The 20083-nt window shown below is 45.6% G+C and overlaps 4 protein-coding genes and 1 pseudogene across 4 annotated transcripts; 1 reads left to right on the forward strand and 4 right to left on the reverse strand.

Annotated features, from left to right (window-relative positions):
- Positions 1–497: 497 nt before the first annotated feature.
- On the reverse strand, positions 498–5530 carry LOC112881246 (protein FAR1-RELATED SEQUENCE 5-like). The gene is made up of 8 exons (XM_025945920.1): positions 5428–5530; positions 4902–4914; positions 4136–4299; positions 3754–4045; positions 3582–3645; positions 3385–3463; positions 975–1072; positions 498–641 (listed from the first exon to the last, which is right to left on the reverse strand). Exons 1-8 carry the CDS (start codon positions 5528–5530, stop codon positions 498–500), a joined length of 957 nt encoding a protein of 318 aa, XP_025801705.1.
- A 2403-nt stretch (positions 5531–7933) lies between these two features.
- On the reverse strand, positions 7934–10281 carry LOC112881247 (annotated as a pseudogene).
- A 1564-nt stretch (positions 10282–11845) lies between these two features.
- LOC112881248 (GDSL esterase/lipase At4g10955-like) lies at positions 11846–13080 on the reverse strand. The gene is made up of 2 exons (XM_025945922.1): positions 13016–13080; positions 11846–12908 (listed from the first exon to the last, which is right to left on the reverse strand). Exons 1-2 carry the CDS (start codon positions 13078–13080, stop codon positions 11846–11848), a joined length of 1128 nt encoding a protein of 375 aa, XP_025801707.1.
- A 1009-nt stretch (positions 13081–14089) lies between these two features.
- On the reverse strand, positions 14090–15373 carry LOC112881249 (GDSL esterase/lipase At4g10955-like). Its single transcript, XM_025945923.1, has 2 exons — positions 15288–15373; positions 14090–15060 (listed from the first exon to the last, which is right to left on the reverse strand). Exons 1-2 carry the CDS (start codon positions 15371–15373, stop codon positions 14094–14096), a joined length of 1053 nt encoding a protein of 350 aa, XP_025801708.1. The 3' UTR covers positions 14090–14093.
- A 1072-nt stretch (positions 15374–16445) lies between these two features.
- On the forward strand, positions 16446–19377 carry LOC112882616 (syntaxin-132-like). Its single transcript, XM_025947706.1, has 13 exons — positions 16446–16570; positions 16838–16945; positions 17095–17151; positions 17252–17300; positions 17400–17488; positions 17563–17636; positions 17934–17976; positions 18058–18118; positions 18215–18240; positions 18318–18395; positions 18501–18581; positions 18782–18847; positions 18975–19377. The coding sequence occupies exons 1-13, from the start codon at positions 16553–16555 to the stop codon at positions 19134–19136; spliced, it is 912 nt and encodes a 303-aa protein (XP_025803491.1). The 5' UTR covers positions 16446–16552; the 3' UTR covers positions 19137–19377.
- The last annotated feature ends 706 nt before the right edge of the window (positions 19378–20083 follow it).

Below are 20083 nucleotides of genomic sequence, written 5' to 3' on the forward strand. Positions count from 1 at the left end.
TTTCGAAACCCTCTACATAACTATATACTTAGCTTGTCATATCATTTCGTTATTGGATCTTGACCTAACACTGAATAATATGGCAAACACCAAAGGGAAAATTATTTGATATATGTGATACATTATCCATGGTATAGCCGGTATAAATCGGGATACGGAATATATATATATATATGTATATATATGGAAAATATATTCTACATGCGCTTGTAGCTACTCCTACGTCGTATCCATCGTGGAACTCTATTGGACCGTCACATTATCGGGTCACGAACCACCAGAACCGTTAGCCGCGTCCAGCGCGCTACCCCGTGCGTCTACGCGTTGTCTTTCCCTATGTGTATATACGGCACACCAAATAAATTAATTTTTTATACGGTAATTATCCATCGGCTGCATCATTATCCATTGTGGTGGGCTGTTGCTGAGGATCACGATTTCAAACTCATTTTTGTTGGAGAGATATCCGGATGTTGACAACAGAATAAGCAATTCGTTCATAGCGTCACCGGCGTCCGGCGCATACGACGCTTCTTCTCGGCGGTCTCATCTATCAGCGGTGGCGACGAACTGCGTTGCGATCCGCCCGGCGTTTGGTCCTCTAGCCAGACGGCGTTGATCAGGTACGAGCCTATACTTTTCTGAATATTGGAAGAATCATTCAACCATAAAAGCAAACAATGCTTGCCCTAGCACAGCTCATCGACCCTACTTCCCGGAGCTGCCGGCGGTGAGGGTCTGTCCGTAGTACTGCTCTCGTGCATCCGTGGATTGGGAACTCCATTCTGGACAAGTATGTGCCCATACCTCATTTCAATCTATTAGAATGTGCTGCTTCTCATGCATGTTCTGCTTCCATTTATACTCTGCCATTCAACATTGGATTATGCGCGCTCTGCTTTCTAACACCTTATTTTTTTGGGAAAAGGGTATTGTGGTGAACTGGTGATCAATCTAGTTATACATAGACTAACGATTTGTTTATTAGCCATGTAGATGGGAAAATCCTCGAAAGCCATGTATGTTGGAGGCAATTCAGGCTCCAAGTCAGCTTTTGCAAATGCTTTGCATGCTGTCCGGCTCAAAAAAGGTGTTCAACATGCACAAGGTTCAGGGATCAAACGAAGCAGTGCACAGAGACACAGTCGTGGAAAAGCAAATAAAGCAAAAGTACCTACCAGGTGTTCCCCTGGAATTATTTATGATATTTTCGACGGTCTGGATGACCACAGACTTGGCCTGCTAAGACAGACGGGGTTTGAAGGTTTGACTAAGTTGAATATCTTCAAGACAAATAAATAGCTTGGTGCATGACTGCTTAATAAGTTTGACCCCATATCTAGTTCCCTTAATGCCGGGACCAATTCTGAACTCAAGTTGACGTGCCATGATGTCAACCTTGTCCTAGGCATTCCTTGGAAGGGCAAGGGTATAGTATCTGCAATACCATGAAACAATACCTGTGTCGTGTTTTCCAGAAAGACTCATTTGATCAAATCAATATAAATTATCTTTTCAGTATTTTAGATAGGGTTCCCAGTGGCAAGATGACTGCCGATGAAGTTCAGCAATTCAAGACTGCCTTCATAATCTTTGTTGTCACAAAATTTTTGGCTCTAGTTTCTCTAAATAACTACATATCATCAAGTTATATGAAGCCCTTGGTCGACATTGAGAATGTACAAAAGTATAACTGGGCACGGTTTGCCATTGATGAGATAAAAATTTCAGCGGATAGTCTACAGAACAAGCTCCACAATAGGAAGGATGCAGGCTACATTAATAATTGCATCACATTGCTTCAGGTATCTCATAACTATGTATCATTATATTGGCTTGCCCTTCTTAGTAGTACATACCAAACGATGTAGTTTATGACAAGTTTATCCAACTTTTAACCCCTATCTAAGGTTTTCTATTTGGATAATCTTGACAATGGTTCCAACACTCCCAAGAATGACTGTCTCCCACGTATCAGTTCATACAATGACACAGTGATGACAGATCTAATAAACAGAGATGTGATCCTACAAAATTGAATTCCATTTCCATCATTTGGAAAACTCAAGGTATCCGTCTTCCACCCTCAATTGTTCAATTGTGTCTAAACTCGTTTTGTCAGAATTTAATATTATACATTCTCTTGCAGCTCCGTGCTTGTCATCATGTCTGCTATGCCTCCAATACCATTGCAAGTGAAATTCAGGTAATTGAAATAAACTATCTATAGTAGTGAAATCTCATAGAATTCAGATAAAATGAGCCCATACTTCCGTTGCAAACTACAGTCAACATACTATGCCTTGTCTAACCCTTTAGAGCGAAATATGATCCTTTAAATACTCTGCATATGCCTGACTCCTTTAGAAAGCATTTCAAAAAAGTGGAGGTATGTGGTGATACCCGCAGGACCCAGGTATCGATTACATTCGTATTCGTATGAGCTCATACTTTCCCAGATACTACCAAAAAGTCTGGGGCCATACATAATCCAACAATGCCACAGAGCACACTCTTGCATACACCTGAATATTGTACTACAACAATTATCAAATTTTGAATGTTACCAATCATATTTAATCATGCCATTCTTTGTCACTACATATCATAATCAAATTTATTAACATTCCTACATTAGTAGAAAGAGCTATATTGGCTCACACCTCTCTAACTATTGAGCAACTTCTGATCAGAATCTGCAAGTGGTGAAGGATGTACTTACTTCCAATAATATACTCGGGTCTATCAATGGCATTGAACCACCGAGTTTTGACCTAGGCATATCACAAATTGCTGTTGATCATGATACGACGGACTTAAGCCCCCAACTACAGGTGCATGCTAATTTGAATGCAAATTTTACCAAGGTGGCAGATCCTAACCTTTCTGTTCATAAACAGGAAGTTGTCATACTTGTATCAACTCTGAAGACAGTAACCAGATCCATCAAAGGCATCGACCCACCAAGTTTTGACCTGGGCCTATCACAAATTGATGCTAAGCAACATACGGAGGAATTAGTCCACCTCTTCAGTACATACTTTTCAGGGATTTCTTTGAATCCATAATGTACTAAGACCTGCTTTGTGGGAGTGCCAACACAAGTGTCATATTAATGGCAAACATTATTAAACTTATTATGATTAGGAAAACTTTAAAATATATCGAAACTCACCATCAAAATGTGGCTGCATAGTATCCCCAAATGCTCAAAGAGTTTGCAAGAACACGAAAATTTTTCCTCAGCAAAGTTGGCATCAAGGTCATATGCATATGTTCCCCATAATTCCTTGGTGTTATTCCCATTATACACCACACACAACTCATTATCACTTGATGTTCTTTCAACCTTAAAAGAGAAACTTGCACAGAATTGTTCCTTACATTTGATAAATGCACCTCTGGTGTAAACAATTGCAGCATGACTCTCGATTGGGGACGAAGTCGTTGTGCTCACTTTCCCCTGAATGGTAATAGTATGAGAAAATCAGTTTGTGACACCTGATGATTTATGTTGATATCAAAATAATAGCTACATACTAGTATATGGCCATAGATTAATTGAGGAAACAAGCACTTACGTTGTAACAATGGAATTCTTCAGTGTTCTCAGCCTGGATTCTATCATAGAAGAAGTTCTCGTACCTTTTAGCAAAAACCATTTATTGAGGACGAAGGCTTCACATACTTTTTCAAAACATGATTCATGCATTCACTGCACTGAGTGGTTGACATTTTTGCAAAAAAAAAAACTCTTTGAAGTATGCAGGTGCCCACTTCTCCCTCATGTCCCACACCCTATCCAAGTATATACTCTCTTCTAGACCGTACTTCTCCCTTACTGCTTTCCAGGCCCTTTCAAACTCATCAGGGGTACTAGGCAAATTAATTGCTTCATGGAACTCATCCTTGAAGGTACTACGCTTCCTGCTATATATATTTCCAATGTTTTTCTTTGCTTTCTTCAGGACATGCCACTTGCATACTCTATGCTTAGCACGTGGCCATACTTCACTGATTGCTACATCCATCTGGTGACAATTATCTGCATAATGATGACATAACAAATCGGTACATCCTTACTAGTTGCTTACTCAAAACATAGATTCCAAGACTATTAAAAAAATTGGTATACCTGTAAGTATAGACACTGGTTCCTTGACTTGCATAGCTTTAGTGAATATCTTGAAAAGCCATTTGAATGACTCAACGTTTTCCTCTCTCAATAATGCACACCCAAAAACAACTGACTGATAGTGGTTGTTAACCCCAACAAATATACCAAATGGCATGTTATACCTGTTAGTGCGATATATAGTATCAAAAGTTACAACATCCCCAAAATGCTCAAAGTTGAGTCTAGATGACGCATGTGCCTAGAATATATTCTTTATCCTTGAGGATGTGCCTAGAATATATTCTTTATCCTTGAGGAACTATCAACTTGAACTGTATAGAAGAAATTTCTATTCTGCAGTTGTTGTTCCCTGAAAAAATCCAATATCTTCTAAACGTCACCACTGCACTCATCCTTTCTCAAGTCATACACTAGTCTATTCACTGCCTTCCTTGTGAATGGTGCCAATGAAGGACCACCATGTAGGCCTGCAACTAAACCATACATATTCGAACGTGGCACTCCCTTATCAACCATTTCGGCTAGAATACTCTTAGTGCCATCATCAATATGATTGTGTGATCTGAAGTTACTAGTATGACTAAAGTCCCGCTTTAGACCATGGTTGTGAGCTGACACAAATGCATTGACCATCCATTGATGTTGTTCACGAGAACGATACATCCTGATCATAGCTTTGCACCCAATCCTAGCTCGGTTCGCACCTGCACTACGATCATAGCTCTGTGTAATTTAAGCCTAGATTTAAACAACACACACACACCATTCGTACAGAACTACAACAAAACACAATTGCAAAATCAGTGTACATACCTCTCGAATGCAGCACAACTCTTGCATGATTTTTTATTTTTATGGCACCTGGACCTTCTTACTCTGAACCGTTTAAACCTCGCATACAAGTTGTAGAATAAGTACCCATCAATCTCCTACTTGAAAAGCTGGCCCATCTTTGGTTCCAGAATAGAAGGATCTGAATAAAGATCTGGTATATCTCCAAGGTCTTCATCATTCTCACCACTATAGAATGAAGAAGACAAGATGAAAGCTTAATCCTCATTAAGTAATTCTAATCCTTCTACGGATGTATACAAGTCCGCAAAATGAGAATGAATGAGATCGAGTTACATACTTTCCCAACAGAACCAATTGAAATAAGTCATCATGTACAGCATCTCCAGCGCAATCAACAATTGGTCCGTCTTCTAGCAATCAGACACCAGGTGCCCCCTGATCATCTGTCGTCATGATCGGACCTCCGGCGACGTCAGCACTCCCTGCACTCTTACCTTCTTCCTCAGTCTCCAGCTCCGCGTGGCCATGGTGAGGTGCTTCCTCGAATGCCTCATAAGCTGAACCATCATTGCTAGCATCCATACCCCGCACCTCCATCGCCCGCACCGGAATGCTGCCATCTCTTCGCACCCAAGTCAATGGCAACACAGGTGCAGATGTCATGCCCAGTTTATCGCTGTTCAAATATACTTCTACCCGCACAGTTCGCAACCACGAGTGCATGCATGCATACACTACTAACCATGTTCGCTTATCTCGGGAAAAACAACTAACCTCCCCGTTTCTAAGTGCTTGCAGGGACCACCTTTTCAAGTTTTAAATTTATAACGAGCCAACTGTTCCCTGCATACATGAGATGCCCAACCACACCGTACAGATAGTTGACTCAGGAGCTCCGGATCACTTCTTTTCACATCATCCACCATGCATTTAATTTCTTAGTGAATATTACGAGGTCAGAATATTATTCATCAAGTACATATTGTTCAACACAAGCTCCAAACGTTTATTCTGCCACATGGACCATGTGGTCGTTCCAACATAAGCTGTGAATGCCGCACCTTATAATAATAATTTTGGTATAATACACTCAGATATATGATAAATAACGACAACATGCACTCTGAAAAGTGATGAATTCCAACCCAAATGATTTAGTAAAAAAAATATTTTTATTCAGGAAATTAGATCTTGATAGCATACAAATTGACTTCGACTGACCCAGACATACTAACCAGATTTGACCTGCCCCATCTGAACTAAGTAAATAGAAATTATATAAGTAAATCAAATTTCGACAAAAAATCTACTAGTTCATCGGAGTCTACGAACTCCTGACAAATTTCCTTAAAACAGCTCCTTTCCGTATGAGAAATCTATGGTACAAAATAAGCCGGTGATGCCTGATCCTTCATCTTGTGCCACATGCAAGCCTTTGCAGGAGTATCTGCTCGTACCTCGCCACCATGATCCTCCACATGACCATCATCATCGTCAATGATAACAACACTGTCACGGACACAAAAAAAATAAATGGGTCACATGCTGTTGAAAATGAGGAAGTAATCCAGCATCAATAATATAAAAATAAATCTGGAAACAATAATATGACACGTTTCTACCTTGCTGCAGAGGTCCCAATGGTGATGCAGTATGGCTTGGGCAAAGAATCTCACAGTGGCCTTGTCCACCACACTTCCAGCAAATCCTGGTTGGGAGCCGAAATCACGCTGCCGAACGGCCACACATAACACGGTTGTGTCCTGGCAACCCGCACTTGCCGCAATACCTCTGCCATGGAAGAACCCTAGATCAGTTTGCCGGAGCCTGACTAGCATCAACGCCCACCTGCTTCGGCGGCATACTCCCCCTCAAAACATGCCTGCAATAAAGGCAGGTTATTCACAGTGGCAACATACATGCAGAATATTCTTGATCAAACGAAACTAGGCAGGCAACAAGCAGCCATGGAGGAATCTGTGCGTTACATACCTTCTCCATGATATTTGATGCTCATAACCAACCGCACGACCTCCCTGTTCGATGATCTCTCCCATGTCCTCCTCCTCCATACTACCAGGTGCCATGATGGAGGGATTAGGATTTTCTAGCAATGATCTGGACGGACGAAACATACTTCTCGACGACGTCCAGCTCGAGGATACATATAGATGGAGAAATCCATCGAACGATAAGCACGGCCCGATCCGATATTGATGCAGTATTTCCGAACGGCACGTGATTTTTTCAGTATACAAATCACGTGGGTATTTCCCTCCCTCCCTCCGTACGTACGTGCGCCAGTATGCGGAACAAGATTGGAACCTGTTAGTTAGTGCTAGGGGTACCCGGATTGACCTGCGGAGACCATATACCTATAGTAGTAGAGTAGGGAAAACCTATAATATATATATATATATATATATATATATATATATATATATATTGGGTGCAAATAAATTGCGTTTCTGAACCGAACAAACTTACCTCAACACTTCGCTACAAGGATTATATTGAGACAAGGCGTCATTATTCCATTAGATGCCAAATCAGCATAAAATCAGTATTTTTCATACAAATCTAGGGATATCAAGTTTGTATCATAAAATTATATATTAAAAATAAAATAATTTTCCCTAATGTTTACTAAACAATTTTAAAGAAACTTTTGGCTTCACTTTTAGCATTAAATTCTTACTAAATTTAGAAGTCAATAATGAAGACTGTAAGCAGAATTTTTATTTTTAATATGATTCATACCTTGAACGGAGATGAAAATCGATATGACAAAGGTGAGCATATATATGTACTATATGCAAGTACATTTTCTGTAACCCCCTTAACAACCATCCTTTACTACCACACACGCAAATTCATAAAACATAAAATTAAAATTACAAGCATCCACTGAATCAAATACTCCAGGTAATTAATAAGAGAACAAGCATACATCAGGCCTTCTCCATTGAAGCTAAGCAGGCCATTTGTATGCCTTGCGGCTCAACACCAGTTCCGGGCCTTCTGCTGCCACCACTGCCGGAGCTCGTGCGGGTTGCCAGCTGAGCTCTGGTTCTTCCACAGCATCGCGGATGGCAGGAGGTGCGGCCGTTCGTTCTGCATGCCGAACGCAGAGCGGCACATGTCCCGGTAGGACAGCGTGGTGCCCGACGCGGCCACGCGGGGCAACCGCTCCTGCATCCGCTCCCGCTGCTCGAAGTAGTCGATGAAGCCCTTGCAGATGATGTCCCGCTGGTGCACGTACAGGTTGGGCACCCACGGCGACAGCTGCTCGAACTGTTCCTCCATGTTATTCTTGTGGGGCTTGAGAACTTTCCCGAGTCCGTGCTTGAGGATGTAGCTCGTGGTGCGCAGACCCCTCGTCGCCACCTCCGCCATGGGCAGCTTGTTGTCGATCACCGCAGGCAGCGATACCTGTGGTGGGTTGAATAGGAAGGTCGGGATGTTCAGCCCCCTTTGGGTCATCATGTGACGCCCCACGTCCAGCGCTATGGACGACGCGCCAAGCGAGTGCCCCGCCAGCCACACCATGCAGCTGCTGCCGGCGGCGCCGCCGCTGGGCATGGCGGAGTCCAGGAATTTGCCGACCTCCTCGCGCGCATGGCTGAAGCGGCCGCAGCTGTGTGCGCGTTGAGCAGGATTCTGAGGTCGAGGCGCATGTCGCCCAGATTTGTGGCATCCCGTCGCATGGTGCCCCGGAAGGCGACGACGTAGCTCGGAGCCGACGGGTGCCGGCGCGGGCCGTCCGGTGGCACATACTCGAAGATGACTCCGTAGGTGAAGCGCGGGCTTCTGCCTGCAACGATGTGCCGGCCAACCTGGCACAAGACGCATTCGCACTCACACGCAAGCACGCGGAACCGGCGGAAGTGGAAGCTCTCCCACCACGCCGGGGCGAGCGCGAGCGCCTCCTCGCATGTGTCGTCGTCGCCGGCCTCGCGCAACTTGGTTCGCTCGCTCTCCAGAACGTAAGTGCCTTTAATAAGACAGGCGGTGATGCACCGGCGGTGCTCCTCGTTGTCCCTGAAATCATAAATACACACGTCACGGTTGATATGGCCATTGGCTTCCAGCATGATATCTAGCTTAGCAACTAACGCAGTAACGCGTCGTATGAGATTCTATAAGAGACCGATCGTTCAAAGAGATTAGAGACCAGCAGTGGTTGATAATCTTACTGTTAGGTTTCTTTTAAAGCCTCCACGTGAAGCCACCTAGAATCTAAGGGGGACACTCTAAAAAAGTAGAGAAATTCTAGAAATTCTCACAAAAATCAGAAACATCCAGCCATCAATCTGATAACTCTAATCATAATAGTCATTGAATCTATTATCTTTCCTAATAAATTATCTACCTCTGCTGCTAATAAAATAGACTAAAGTAACCCCTAAATTTGCATATAAATTATCCAATTATGTCATTATTAAAAATTAAAGTAACCCCTAAATTTGAGTCTAAATTATATAATTACAACAAAGTATTAAAGTGCACCAACATAAAATTCTAAATTACTATTTCTATCATTATTGATATATTATTTATGTTATTGTTTATATAAACATACTACCCACGATATGTGTAACCATGTATTCATATAAATGGAAGAGATAAGAATACCAATTCGCAAAAAAATAATTCAATTAAATATACATTAAACACACATGGATGTGTGATGCAAAATAAAATCTATTGCAACTAGATAATAATAAATATGTATTTTAGATTATGTGTTAGAATATTTAATAGATAAAAGAGGGCATGAGATAGATAATTATAATTATTATCTATAAATCTTATTTTTATATTAATTCTAATTAGCTCTTGCGAGAGAACGGGTTGATAGGCTAGTTAACTATATAATGCCACTGCTCCCTCCATCCCAAATTATCTTTCGCTTTATTTTTATTATGCATAATAAGTTGAATTTCTCTAATTTTAATCCAATTTACAGAAAAAGGCATCAATATCTGAAAATTAAATTAATTCCATTGAATTCACCATAAAATATATCTTGATAGTGCATTTATTTGCTATTGTATATGTTATTAATTTTTTCTATAAATTTAATCAAAGCTTAAGATTTTCTTAAGAGGACAAAGTTTAAGAAATATGACTAATAAAGATAGAGCTAAAACGAACTATAATTCGAAACAGAGGGAGTATATAACTTTGAGCGAATGCGTAAGCTACACCAAGGCAAGCAGAGTGCATGAAAGCATGCTACATGCATACCAGTCTATCTCAGTTGTGTTGGTTGGAGAAGAGCCAGCTTCAGCTTTTGGCATCATATGCCTCGGGCCTGTGAAGGCGAACCCCTTGCTGGAATCCATGGTTCAATGCAACCTACGACTAGCTTGGGATCGGAACCGAAGGCACGCCGGCAAAGGTTAGTTGGCCGATCAAGGCACAGGAATTGCAGTAGGCTACTGCTGGTCTCTGCTTGTTCTTTCGCTTTTTGTTGTGAAAGAGGTAGCCCTGTATGCTGTAGATTTATAGGCATAGGGACTGGCATGGCTGGGCCGGGGCCTGCGGTATTTGCAGATTGCAACGACCGTTAGCGCCTCTTGTACAACTTGCGACACAGTTTATGGTCACGCTTAAAAATAAGGGCGGGAAGCTGTGGTTGCTACGTAATAGATACATCAACTTGGGGAGCTTCGCATCTCTTTATCCAGAAGCTGACGAAAGGAAGAGATGTCGAGACCCTGTCAAAATGCACGTATATTTTTGGCTCCTATGGCTACATTATTCGGTTGCTCAAAAGTTACTCGTATTGGTGGAAGCGCCTAATTACTGGCAAACATCTATCGCCCGCCCACTCGTGACCTTGTTCGCGTAGTGAATGCAATTCTGAAAGTTGTAATAAGGTTATTATTCTTTCGGATCATGCTCACGGAAAGAGAGCAAGTTCTTTGTGGTGGAACCTGTACATTCGGATTCGAGTGAGTCCTGCCTGTAGCACACTAGATAAGGCAAAAGAAAAGCTCAATAATGCACTTGTAGCCCAAAATAATAGTACGAACAATCCAAAGAATAAACCTCTTGCGTGACAGAAAAAGCTATGCATAAAGTCCGCGACGACTTCATAGTTGGTTCGCGTCACACAAGTCCTGGCCTGGGTCCATGCACGAACTAGGTCAAAGGAGGAACTGAAAAGCGGATCTAATTATCAGAAGCCCATCCATTAGATGCCGTCTTCCGTGTTCAAATTGTATCTACTATAAGTGGGAACAACTGAAGTCTCTGTCAATGCACCTTGATTAGCACAAGTGGCGCAACTATCAGCACATGCATGTACGTATAGGAGAGCTTGGTATTTATAGAATAAATCAAGTTGTGTTTGTCTTTGCACTGATATTCCGAAGAGAATTGGTTATTTTACCTGGGAAAAAGGGCAGGTCAACGTACGGGGCACACCGACGTACTATAGTACGTACCGGCTGCTCTAAGCATGTAGTAATGATGTGATGCCCGGCAGGTACTGCTGCCAAATGACCAAGTCATTTGCCCCCGTACACGTTTTCTAACTGCTCCCTGTCGCACATACGCCCTCGCCCTCCTCTAATTTCTGATGGTTACTCTTCCCATTATAAATTATTGACAATTTTAACTTCTCTCTATATCCAGGTGAAGTGAGAGTTGAGTAAAAAATAGTGATGAGAATAGCGATGTTATTTACCAGGTGATTATTAACTTTTAATCCCTATGTTATCCCCTTGAACAAAAGATTTTACCATTGGCACCAAATTGGGTCGAAACTGCTTGAATAAAAGGATAATAATAGCGACAAATTTCATTTTCCAAATAAAAGGAAATTGCGATGAATTACTGTGCAAATTTTGCTCGAAGATTTTTTTTTCTAACTTCAAGAGTTCGTCGGGAGATGATAGCAGCTTATGCTTCATATTTGTATCGTTTGTGGCTCAAGTCCAGCTCTTCGTCCGGCTTCCACCAGTGCTTGAGCTTGTGCGCGTGACAAAGGCCGCCGATCTCCGTTGAGTTCTTCCACAGCCTCGCCGACGGCAGAAGGTGCTGCTGTACCCTCTGCTCCTCGTTGTCGTCGTCAGCGCTCTGGCCCCCGGTGTTGCGGACCATGTCCCAGAACGAGTGTTTCATCCCTGACTGGGCTAGCGGCTGTAGGATTACGGGGCACTTCGCCTTCATCTTCTCCCGCCCCTCGAAGTAGTCGATGTAGCCCCGGCAGATGACGTCGTCCTTGTGCACGAACAGCTCCGGCACCCATGCCCCCAGCCTCCGGAACAGGGCCTCCATCCTCTTGTCGTGGGGCCTCATGAGCGTGCGCGCGGCCGCCCCCTTCGCCATGGATTTCACGAGGCACCAGTACTCCGGCAGCCACGCGGCCGCCAGGGACACGCGCGGCGGGTTGAAGAGGAAGGTCGGGAGGTTGAGCTCCCCGTGGACCATCATGTGACGCCCCACGTGGAGCGCCACCGACGCGCCGAGCGAGTGCCCGGCGAGCCAGACGCCGCCGCCGCCGCTCCCGCCGTTGCTCTCCAGGAGCTCCGCGACCTCCTCGCGCGCCCTGCGGAAGCGCTCGCACGTGTCCTGCTTGCTGAGGATGACGCTGAGGTCGTCTCTGAAGTCGTGGATCGCCGCGGGCAACGACCGCTTGGTGCCCCGGAAGGCGACGATGAACCGTGGTAGAGGCGGGGAAGCGGCCGGAGATGGCGCCGTAGATGAAGGGCTCTCCGGCGGCACGTGCTCGAAGATGGCGCCGTAGATGAAGGGCTGGTTGGCCCCGAGGCGCTGGCGGAGCACGCACCTGCAGGAACAGTCACACAGGAGCGTTTTGCGCAGGCGCAGGCGGAAGCTGCTCCACCACGGCGGCGCGCGCGCGTCGGGCGTCCCCTGCCTCCCCTCGGCCCGGTCACTCTCCAGGATGGAGGTGCCCTTCACAAGGCAGGCGATGGCGCAGCGGCGGTGCTCCTCCTTGCCCCTGAATGAAACCATACAATGTGGTTGGCATGCCATTGAGAGCGTCAGATCATATTCTACATTTCTAGCTACTTGCTGCAGTCGATCCAAAAAGCAGAATGCACATACCAGTCAACCTCAAAAAGATGCTTGGGGCCGGACTTGGCGAAGCATTCCTTGTCTGAATTACCCATTGTTCAGTTCAGTGCGATCGAGCGGCAGGATCGGAGGCACCGGCGGTGACGATCAGCCAGCGACACCAACGACAAACAATCTGCAAATGAACAGAGCTAGGGAGGCAGTGATGCAGAAGAGCAAGCTGCAAAGTGCCTAGTACGTGCGTCTCTGCTCATGCTTGTGCTTTTGCTAGCTTCGCCGTGGAAAGGCCGAGCCATGTGTGCGTAGCTGCAAATCTGATTTCTATCACACCGCGCCGTGTCTCGGCCGAAAATTTCAATGCGAGATGTGGTACCCAATTGAGGAGAAGAAACGGCCAAACTTGAGGGACCTGTGTGCCTACTCAGATCCTGTTGGCCGACCCCTTCGCCACACCACAGTACACGTCCCGGTGTTGAGAATTTGCAAGCTCAGTGTGCAGGACCCCGGTCAATGGCCCACGTTTGTTGCAGGCTGGACCTGAGCCAAGTCAGCCAAGTCCGTGGCTCTCGCCGACCGTCCGTGCAGCGCCAGCAGGGATACGGTTGCCAGGTCGCTGAAACAGCCCGTCGTCGTTTGGGCGGACATGAGCGATCTGCCGGGACACCTCTCGTCTAGATGTGGAAATTCCGAGTAGCCATGCGGCGGACATCGTCTTTTTTTTTTTTTTGAACGAACAACACTCTGTGGCGGATGTCAACACCCAGCAGGGCAGAAAGGTCTCCGTCCGTATTGCTTTGCACTGGAGGTTAGGGTGGGACCCGCTCGCCATTGCGGTGACTGGTGAAGCATCTCCACCGAAAGATTCTTTTTTTTTCCCCACCAGGGAATTGTATATGAGCGCCGGAGCTGAAAGCCTCCCATTGTGCCGGCTCGGGAAACCAGCACAGAGGAAGATTAAGCGTTTTACTAACGGATAAAGTGCTCTCTAGTAGTGACAATTCATATTTTTTCTGAAAAAAAAAGAAAACCATGAATGGATTGCAGACCGTCCACATGCATGCATTTTGTTAACCTTTCTGGTCAACAGGCCGTCCTCTTCCACCACAAATCAAAATTCGTAAAGCATACCAAAACTTCTGAAGTTACAAACACCCTCTGAGTCAAATAGATTGCAGACCGAACAAGCACACAAGACATTCAAGGCCACGTGTATCGCTTGGGGCTCAGCACCAGCTTCTTCGAGTCCGAGCCTTGGGGCTCCCACACTGCCAGAGCCCGTGCCCGTCGCCGTGCCGGCTCCGGTTCTTCCACACCATCGCCCGATGGTAAGAGGTGCGGCCGTTCCTTCTGCATGCCGAACACAGAGAGGCGCATGTCCCGGTACGACAGCGTGGTGCCCGACGCGGCCACGCTGCTCGAAGTAGTCGATGAAGCCCTTGCATATGGGGTCCTCCGGGTGCACGTACAGGTTCGGCACCCACGGGCTCAGCTTCCGGAACAGCTCGTCCATGTGGTCCCTGTGCCCCCGCAGAACCCACCCCAGCAGGTACTTGCCGATGTAGCCCATGGTGTACACGTCCCTCCTCGCCTCCTCCCCGATCGCCGGAGCCAGCGACACGTGCGGCGGGTTGAACAGGAAGGTCGGCAGGTTGCGCCCCATTCTGCTCATCAGATCCCGCCCCACTTCCAGCGCGATCGACGCGCCGAGCGAGTGGCCGGCGAGCCAGACCGCGCCGCCATTACCGGGGATGGAGCTCAGGCTCAGCAGGAGTTCTCCGACCTTCTCGCGCGCGTGGCGGAAGCGGCCGCACAGGTGCTGCTTGTTGAGCAGGACGCTGAGGTTGTTAAGCATGTCACGGGAGATCGTGGGGTACCGTAGCATGGTGCCGCGGAAGGCGATGATGTAGCTCGGAGCCGACGGGTGGCGGCGGGGCTCCCCGCCCGGCGGCTCGTACTCGAAGACGGCTCCGTAGACGAACCACCTGCCCCTGGCTCCGAAGACGCGTCTGGTGTTGCAGACGACGCACTCGCACGCGAACTCGAGCTCGTAGTCGCGCCGGCGCTGGAAGTGGAAGCTCTCTCACCACTCCGGCCGGCGTCAACGACCTGGGCGAGTTCTCCTGCCCCGTGGTCCGGTCGTGCTCCATCACGTAGGTGCCTCTGACAAGGCACGCGGTGACCTCGCAAAATGAGGTTGATGATCCAGATTATTAGAGTTTGCAAATCTGGAGTGGTAGGCAGAATGGATTTGGGTAAAAAAACGAGAGTGATGATGAGAATGGCGCCGTTAATTAGTAATTACCAGTCAACCTCGATGCCAGTTGATCCGGACCGCATCATATGCTTGGGGCCGTCCTCGGCGAATACTATTTTCTTGGCCCCACCCATGGTTCAATGCAATCGAGCTGATCGACAATCGGAGGAAGCACTGCCAGTGCCAGCAACGGCAACCGGCAAATGGTCAGGCAAGGCTAGCTCTAATGCTGGAGCAACGAACAGGTGGTGCGAGCAGGCGTCTCCGTTTACGCTTGTGCTCGGCGTAGACGATGTGAAAGACTTAAGCTGTGTGATGCGTAAATATAGACTAGCTAGACTGTACTGTGACTGTCTCTCTTGCGGAAGTTGCAAATAAATGCAGTCAAAGGTCAATTCGATCCACTAGAAGCTAGTAGTAACTAGGGCCGGGTTTACCATGCATCATGCTTGGAATCGACACATGAGTGTGACACCCCATCCAATCTCACTCTCCGCTGGTACGCGGTTTCTTACATACTAGTCTCTAGATTCTGTGAATCTAAATTTACCAAAACAATTTATAATTTAGAATGGAGGCCGCAGCTGCTAGCGAGCCAAGTCAGCGGAGTCGACTCAACCAGTACCGAGGACTGAACCTCCCAACCCGTTGCAGTTTGCAGCAGAAGCCGCTCTCATCAGCTCTTCTTCGCGGCCCACACGCACTTGGCCGGACACGTTTCCATCTCCACATTTGGGCACGAGCACGACAACATCTCTACGGCCGAGCCGCCGGCCGGTCAATTTTGGAGCCTCGGCGACTCGCCGGCGTGACGGCGATCCATGACGAAGGCGGGAGGCGCCCGCGCGCTGGCTGGAATGAGGCCGAAGAGAGCCCAACAGCCTCTTTAACGGCCTATGGAAATTGGGCCGGATGCACTAGCACCACCGGCCCAACCCGTTAAATCCAGGCTATATGAACTATTCGAACATCAGGTAGAGTAAATAACACGGCCGTCTCTTGCGTCGGAAGACCGCCGAAAGAGAACCCCCCCGCATTCTCCCATCCATTGGCAGCGTCTTCACTACCATTGAATACGCATTGAGTCTCTTTAGTTAGTTGCTAAACCCGGTTGTTTGCTAGTTAATTGTTTCTAGTGCAGGCCGGCATCGCCAGTGTCATCCTTGCTAACTAGTTTATTACGGCTTATCCTAGCACGGAACGGCGTCTCCAAAGTCCTCTGAGCACACCATTTCCTTCTTGATCGGCCTGCTGTTCTTCGCACGAGAAACCCAAGGGAGGCCTGCTCTGTCTCCTTCTCTAGGGACGACAAGATGAACAATCTTCTCACGGTATGTTCGTTCACACCGTTGTTCCAAGATTGCCTCTCCTTTTTTTTTGTTTCTATTTTTCATGATCGGTAGTTAGGCTGTATGGAAACAGTGATTCCGTCATGCTCAGAATATCCGACTTTGAGGCCTAACTGGCTTTCTTCTCGGGATAACCTGTAAAGACCGAGACACCAAATTCAGTGCTGCAGTCAGGTTCTGTGGTAACTGTGGATGATCTACTGATACGCTTTTCGGAACTGCTGTGGGTTCTGTTAATCTTGATGACAGGATTCCTTTGAAAGCGACGAGAAGCCGGAAAGGGAGAGGGACGTTGAGATGGGGAATCGAAATCCGAAGGACAACTCGGATTATGGTCTCAAAGACTTCTTCGAAGAGGTCTGATCTTCGGTTTATAATGAAAGCACAAGTGCAGATCTGCATTCTGTATCAACTCTTCCTGTATGCGGTTTGGTAGTAGTGGTGTAGTTGTGCAGAAATATTTTTTCCATATTTTCTTACAAGGGAAGAGTTTTTCCTTTCGCTAGGTCAAAGATATCGAAATGCTTTTGGATAAGATGTCCAACATAGTTCACAAGCTTCAGGTAACTATTACTCTCTCTATTTTTTTTTTAATTTGCTCAGAAATGTTAGTTATCCATGACACCATGACTATACCTCACTCTTCTTTCTGCAAACCTGCAGGAAGCTAATGAGGAGTCAAAGGCAGTCACTAAGGCGCCTGCAATGAAAGGTGCAGCTTCACCTGTTGACAAAGACTAGTATCTCCATTTATTAGCAGAATGATCTAAATGAAATCTGAAACATCTGTCCGAAATATCACACCTTCCAGCGATCAAAGGGCGCATGGAGAAAGACATTGATGAAGTAGGGAAGATCGCACGCAACGTAAAAGTGAAGTTGGAACAAATGGACAGAAATGTACAGACAACCTGACCTTCAGTATGTGATTCGCATGATGCTCGTCACGGCTCATTCTCCTTTTCGGTTTGCAGAATCTTGAGAACAGAAAGAAGCCAGGGTGTGGGAAGGGCACGAGTGTAGATCGATCAAGGATGTCAATGACCATGTAATATCTTCATGGATTTTTTGTGCATATCCAAAGCATCTAGAGTGATCCGGCTCAACTGAATACTGCTAAGCACTAGCTAGTTGTTGCTTACCATAACACTGAGAAATAAAGTAAACAAATTCAAATTGGTTCCTGTTTATTATTTTTTCAAGACCTTTGGCCAGTTTATGAGTTAGTCCGCTATAATTTGAATTTGGACAGAGATTAGTAGTTGCATGTATGGCATATATTGCTTTGTTCAATATATATTATAAAAAAATTCTTAACCGACAAAAAAGTGAACTTTGGTCACAGTGCATTGAAGAAGAAGCTGAAAGAAAGAATGAATGATTTCCAGGTGCTATTGCCTTACTCCCTTCATCTTCCATATAAAATAATATGAAAGATTTGACATCACATTATTAAGCATCCTTAACAGAATCTAAGGCAAGCCATACAAGAAGAGTACCGAGAAGTTGTAGAGAGGAGGATTTTCACAGGTCAGAAAAAATTTCCATTGTTCTCTTTGACCATCTTCTTGATCTGAGTTATCTTGTGAACATATATTTACAAACCTCAATCTTGAACTTGAACAGTCACCGGAACAAAGCCTTCTGAAGAGGTGAGGGTGCTGGTTCTACTAAACTAGGTACAGTGGATGCTAACCTTTTCTGATCACAATTTTGGCACAATGACTAGGTGATCGACCGCCTCATTGAGACTGGCAGCAGTGAGCAGATCTTCGAGAGAGCAATTCAAGGGACTGGCCGAGGGCAGGTCAGTTAGCACTAAAGCTTATTTGGTTCTGTTAAAAATGATACTGTTCCTCTCGTGTGTTAACTATGCTCGCTTCGTGTTTCATTACTTGCATTTGAGGTATAGATTCTTGCAACAGTTGAAGAAATTCAGGAACGTCATGATGCAGTCATGGAGATTGAGAAAAGACTTATGGAACTGCAACAGGTAGTTTTGGCAAGATCGCATCTTTGATGTTTGTGTTGTCAGTGGTGTTAAAAACTTCAACAAAGAGATTTACTTACAAAACTATGATAAAAATTAGTATTGTCATATAATCTACTAACCTATAACATGTTAAGAGTTGATAAATTGTCTCCCAAATTCGCCTTGATCACTAAACCATGGTATGCTCTGTTTCTTTTCAGATTTTCGCAGACATGGCAGCACTCGTTGATGCACAAGGAGAGATTCTAGACAATATAGAGAATCAGGTTTGTCACTTATGTTCTTGCTCTGATTAATCTTCCCCCAATCTGAATAACAGAAAAAATTTGAGATTTCCATCATTGCTACTGGAAATTCTGCCATGCTTACTAGCTGATGCCCCTTAACTGTCAGGTTCAAAATGCTGTGAACCATGTGGTTACTGGTACTGAAGCTCTACGAAGCGCAAAGAGCCTGCAGAAGAAATCGAGAAAGTGCATGATGATTGCAATTATCCTTCTGCTGATAATTGCTGTCATCATTGTCCTTTCCATTTTAAAGCCTTGGGCTAAGTAAAGGGGTGTGGGGAAGAAATATACTACTACTATCTTCTGTTGCATGTTTTGTAAAACTAGGTTAGTACAGTTCTTGTGAGTTGCGACACCTCTCTTGGCTATAAGCTTATAACACTCAGAAAGCCTTATTTATGTACTTAAAAAAAGCGTCATAAAGGCCAAAAAGTTTACCTTGGATGTACATTATTGCAAACCAAATGAAAGTTCAGTTTATCATGCTGGCTTTCTTCTGCTGAAATTAAAACTAGGTGTAGTTGCTTGGAGTTCGACCTGAAAAGTGAAAACTCTGCTATCCTCATAAAAAAGTTTGCATTCTTTTCTGCATTCCATCATATGCTTGTTGGTAGGAGCGTGATTCACTTTCTTAGGAGTTAGGAACCACCACAAGAATCGGACTGGAATAATCACGTTCGTATACTTTTTTCGGTAGGGATGCACGAATCCAACACTGTTTTGGCCCACTCAAAAACACACACTCTGTTTTGGCAAGCTTGTACGTAAGGTCTAAGGATGCACGAATCCGACTCTAATTCGGCAGGGTAAACTTGGCCCCTTCCTGTATATACATGAGCTCTTGCCGATCGAGGAGCCCTGAACCGGCCAATCCCCTTGGCTAGCGCTAGTTAGTCAGGGGTAGGAGAAAAGATAGACATACAGAAGGACATCGATCGCCGAAATTTCACTGATAAGATGGCCAGGCCGCCGCGGCGATCTGATGACGGCGGACAATGCCGGCGGCGGCGGCGGCGCCTCCACATACTAACCAATCGCAACGGCGATCAAGGAATGAGCATATACAAGCTGAACGAGGATGGCTTCGACTCCGACGATGCCTACTGCGAGGACTCCCGCTCCATCTCCTCCGAGGACTCCTCCGACTCCGGCTCCATCTCCTCGGAGGACTCCGAAGACTCCGGCTCAATCTCCTCGGAGGACTCCTGCTCCTCC

The sequence above is a fragment of the Panicum hallii genome, chromosome 2, assembly GCF_002211085.1.
Source record: "Panicum hallii strain FIL2 chromosome 2, PHallii_v3.1, whole genome shotgun sequence".
Taxonomy (NCBI): Eukaryota; Viridiplantae; Streptophyta; class Magnoliopsida; order Poales; family Poaceae; genus Panicum; species Panicum hallii.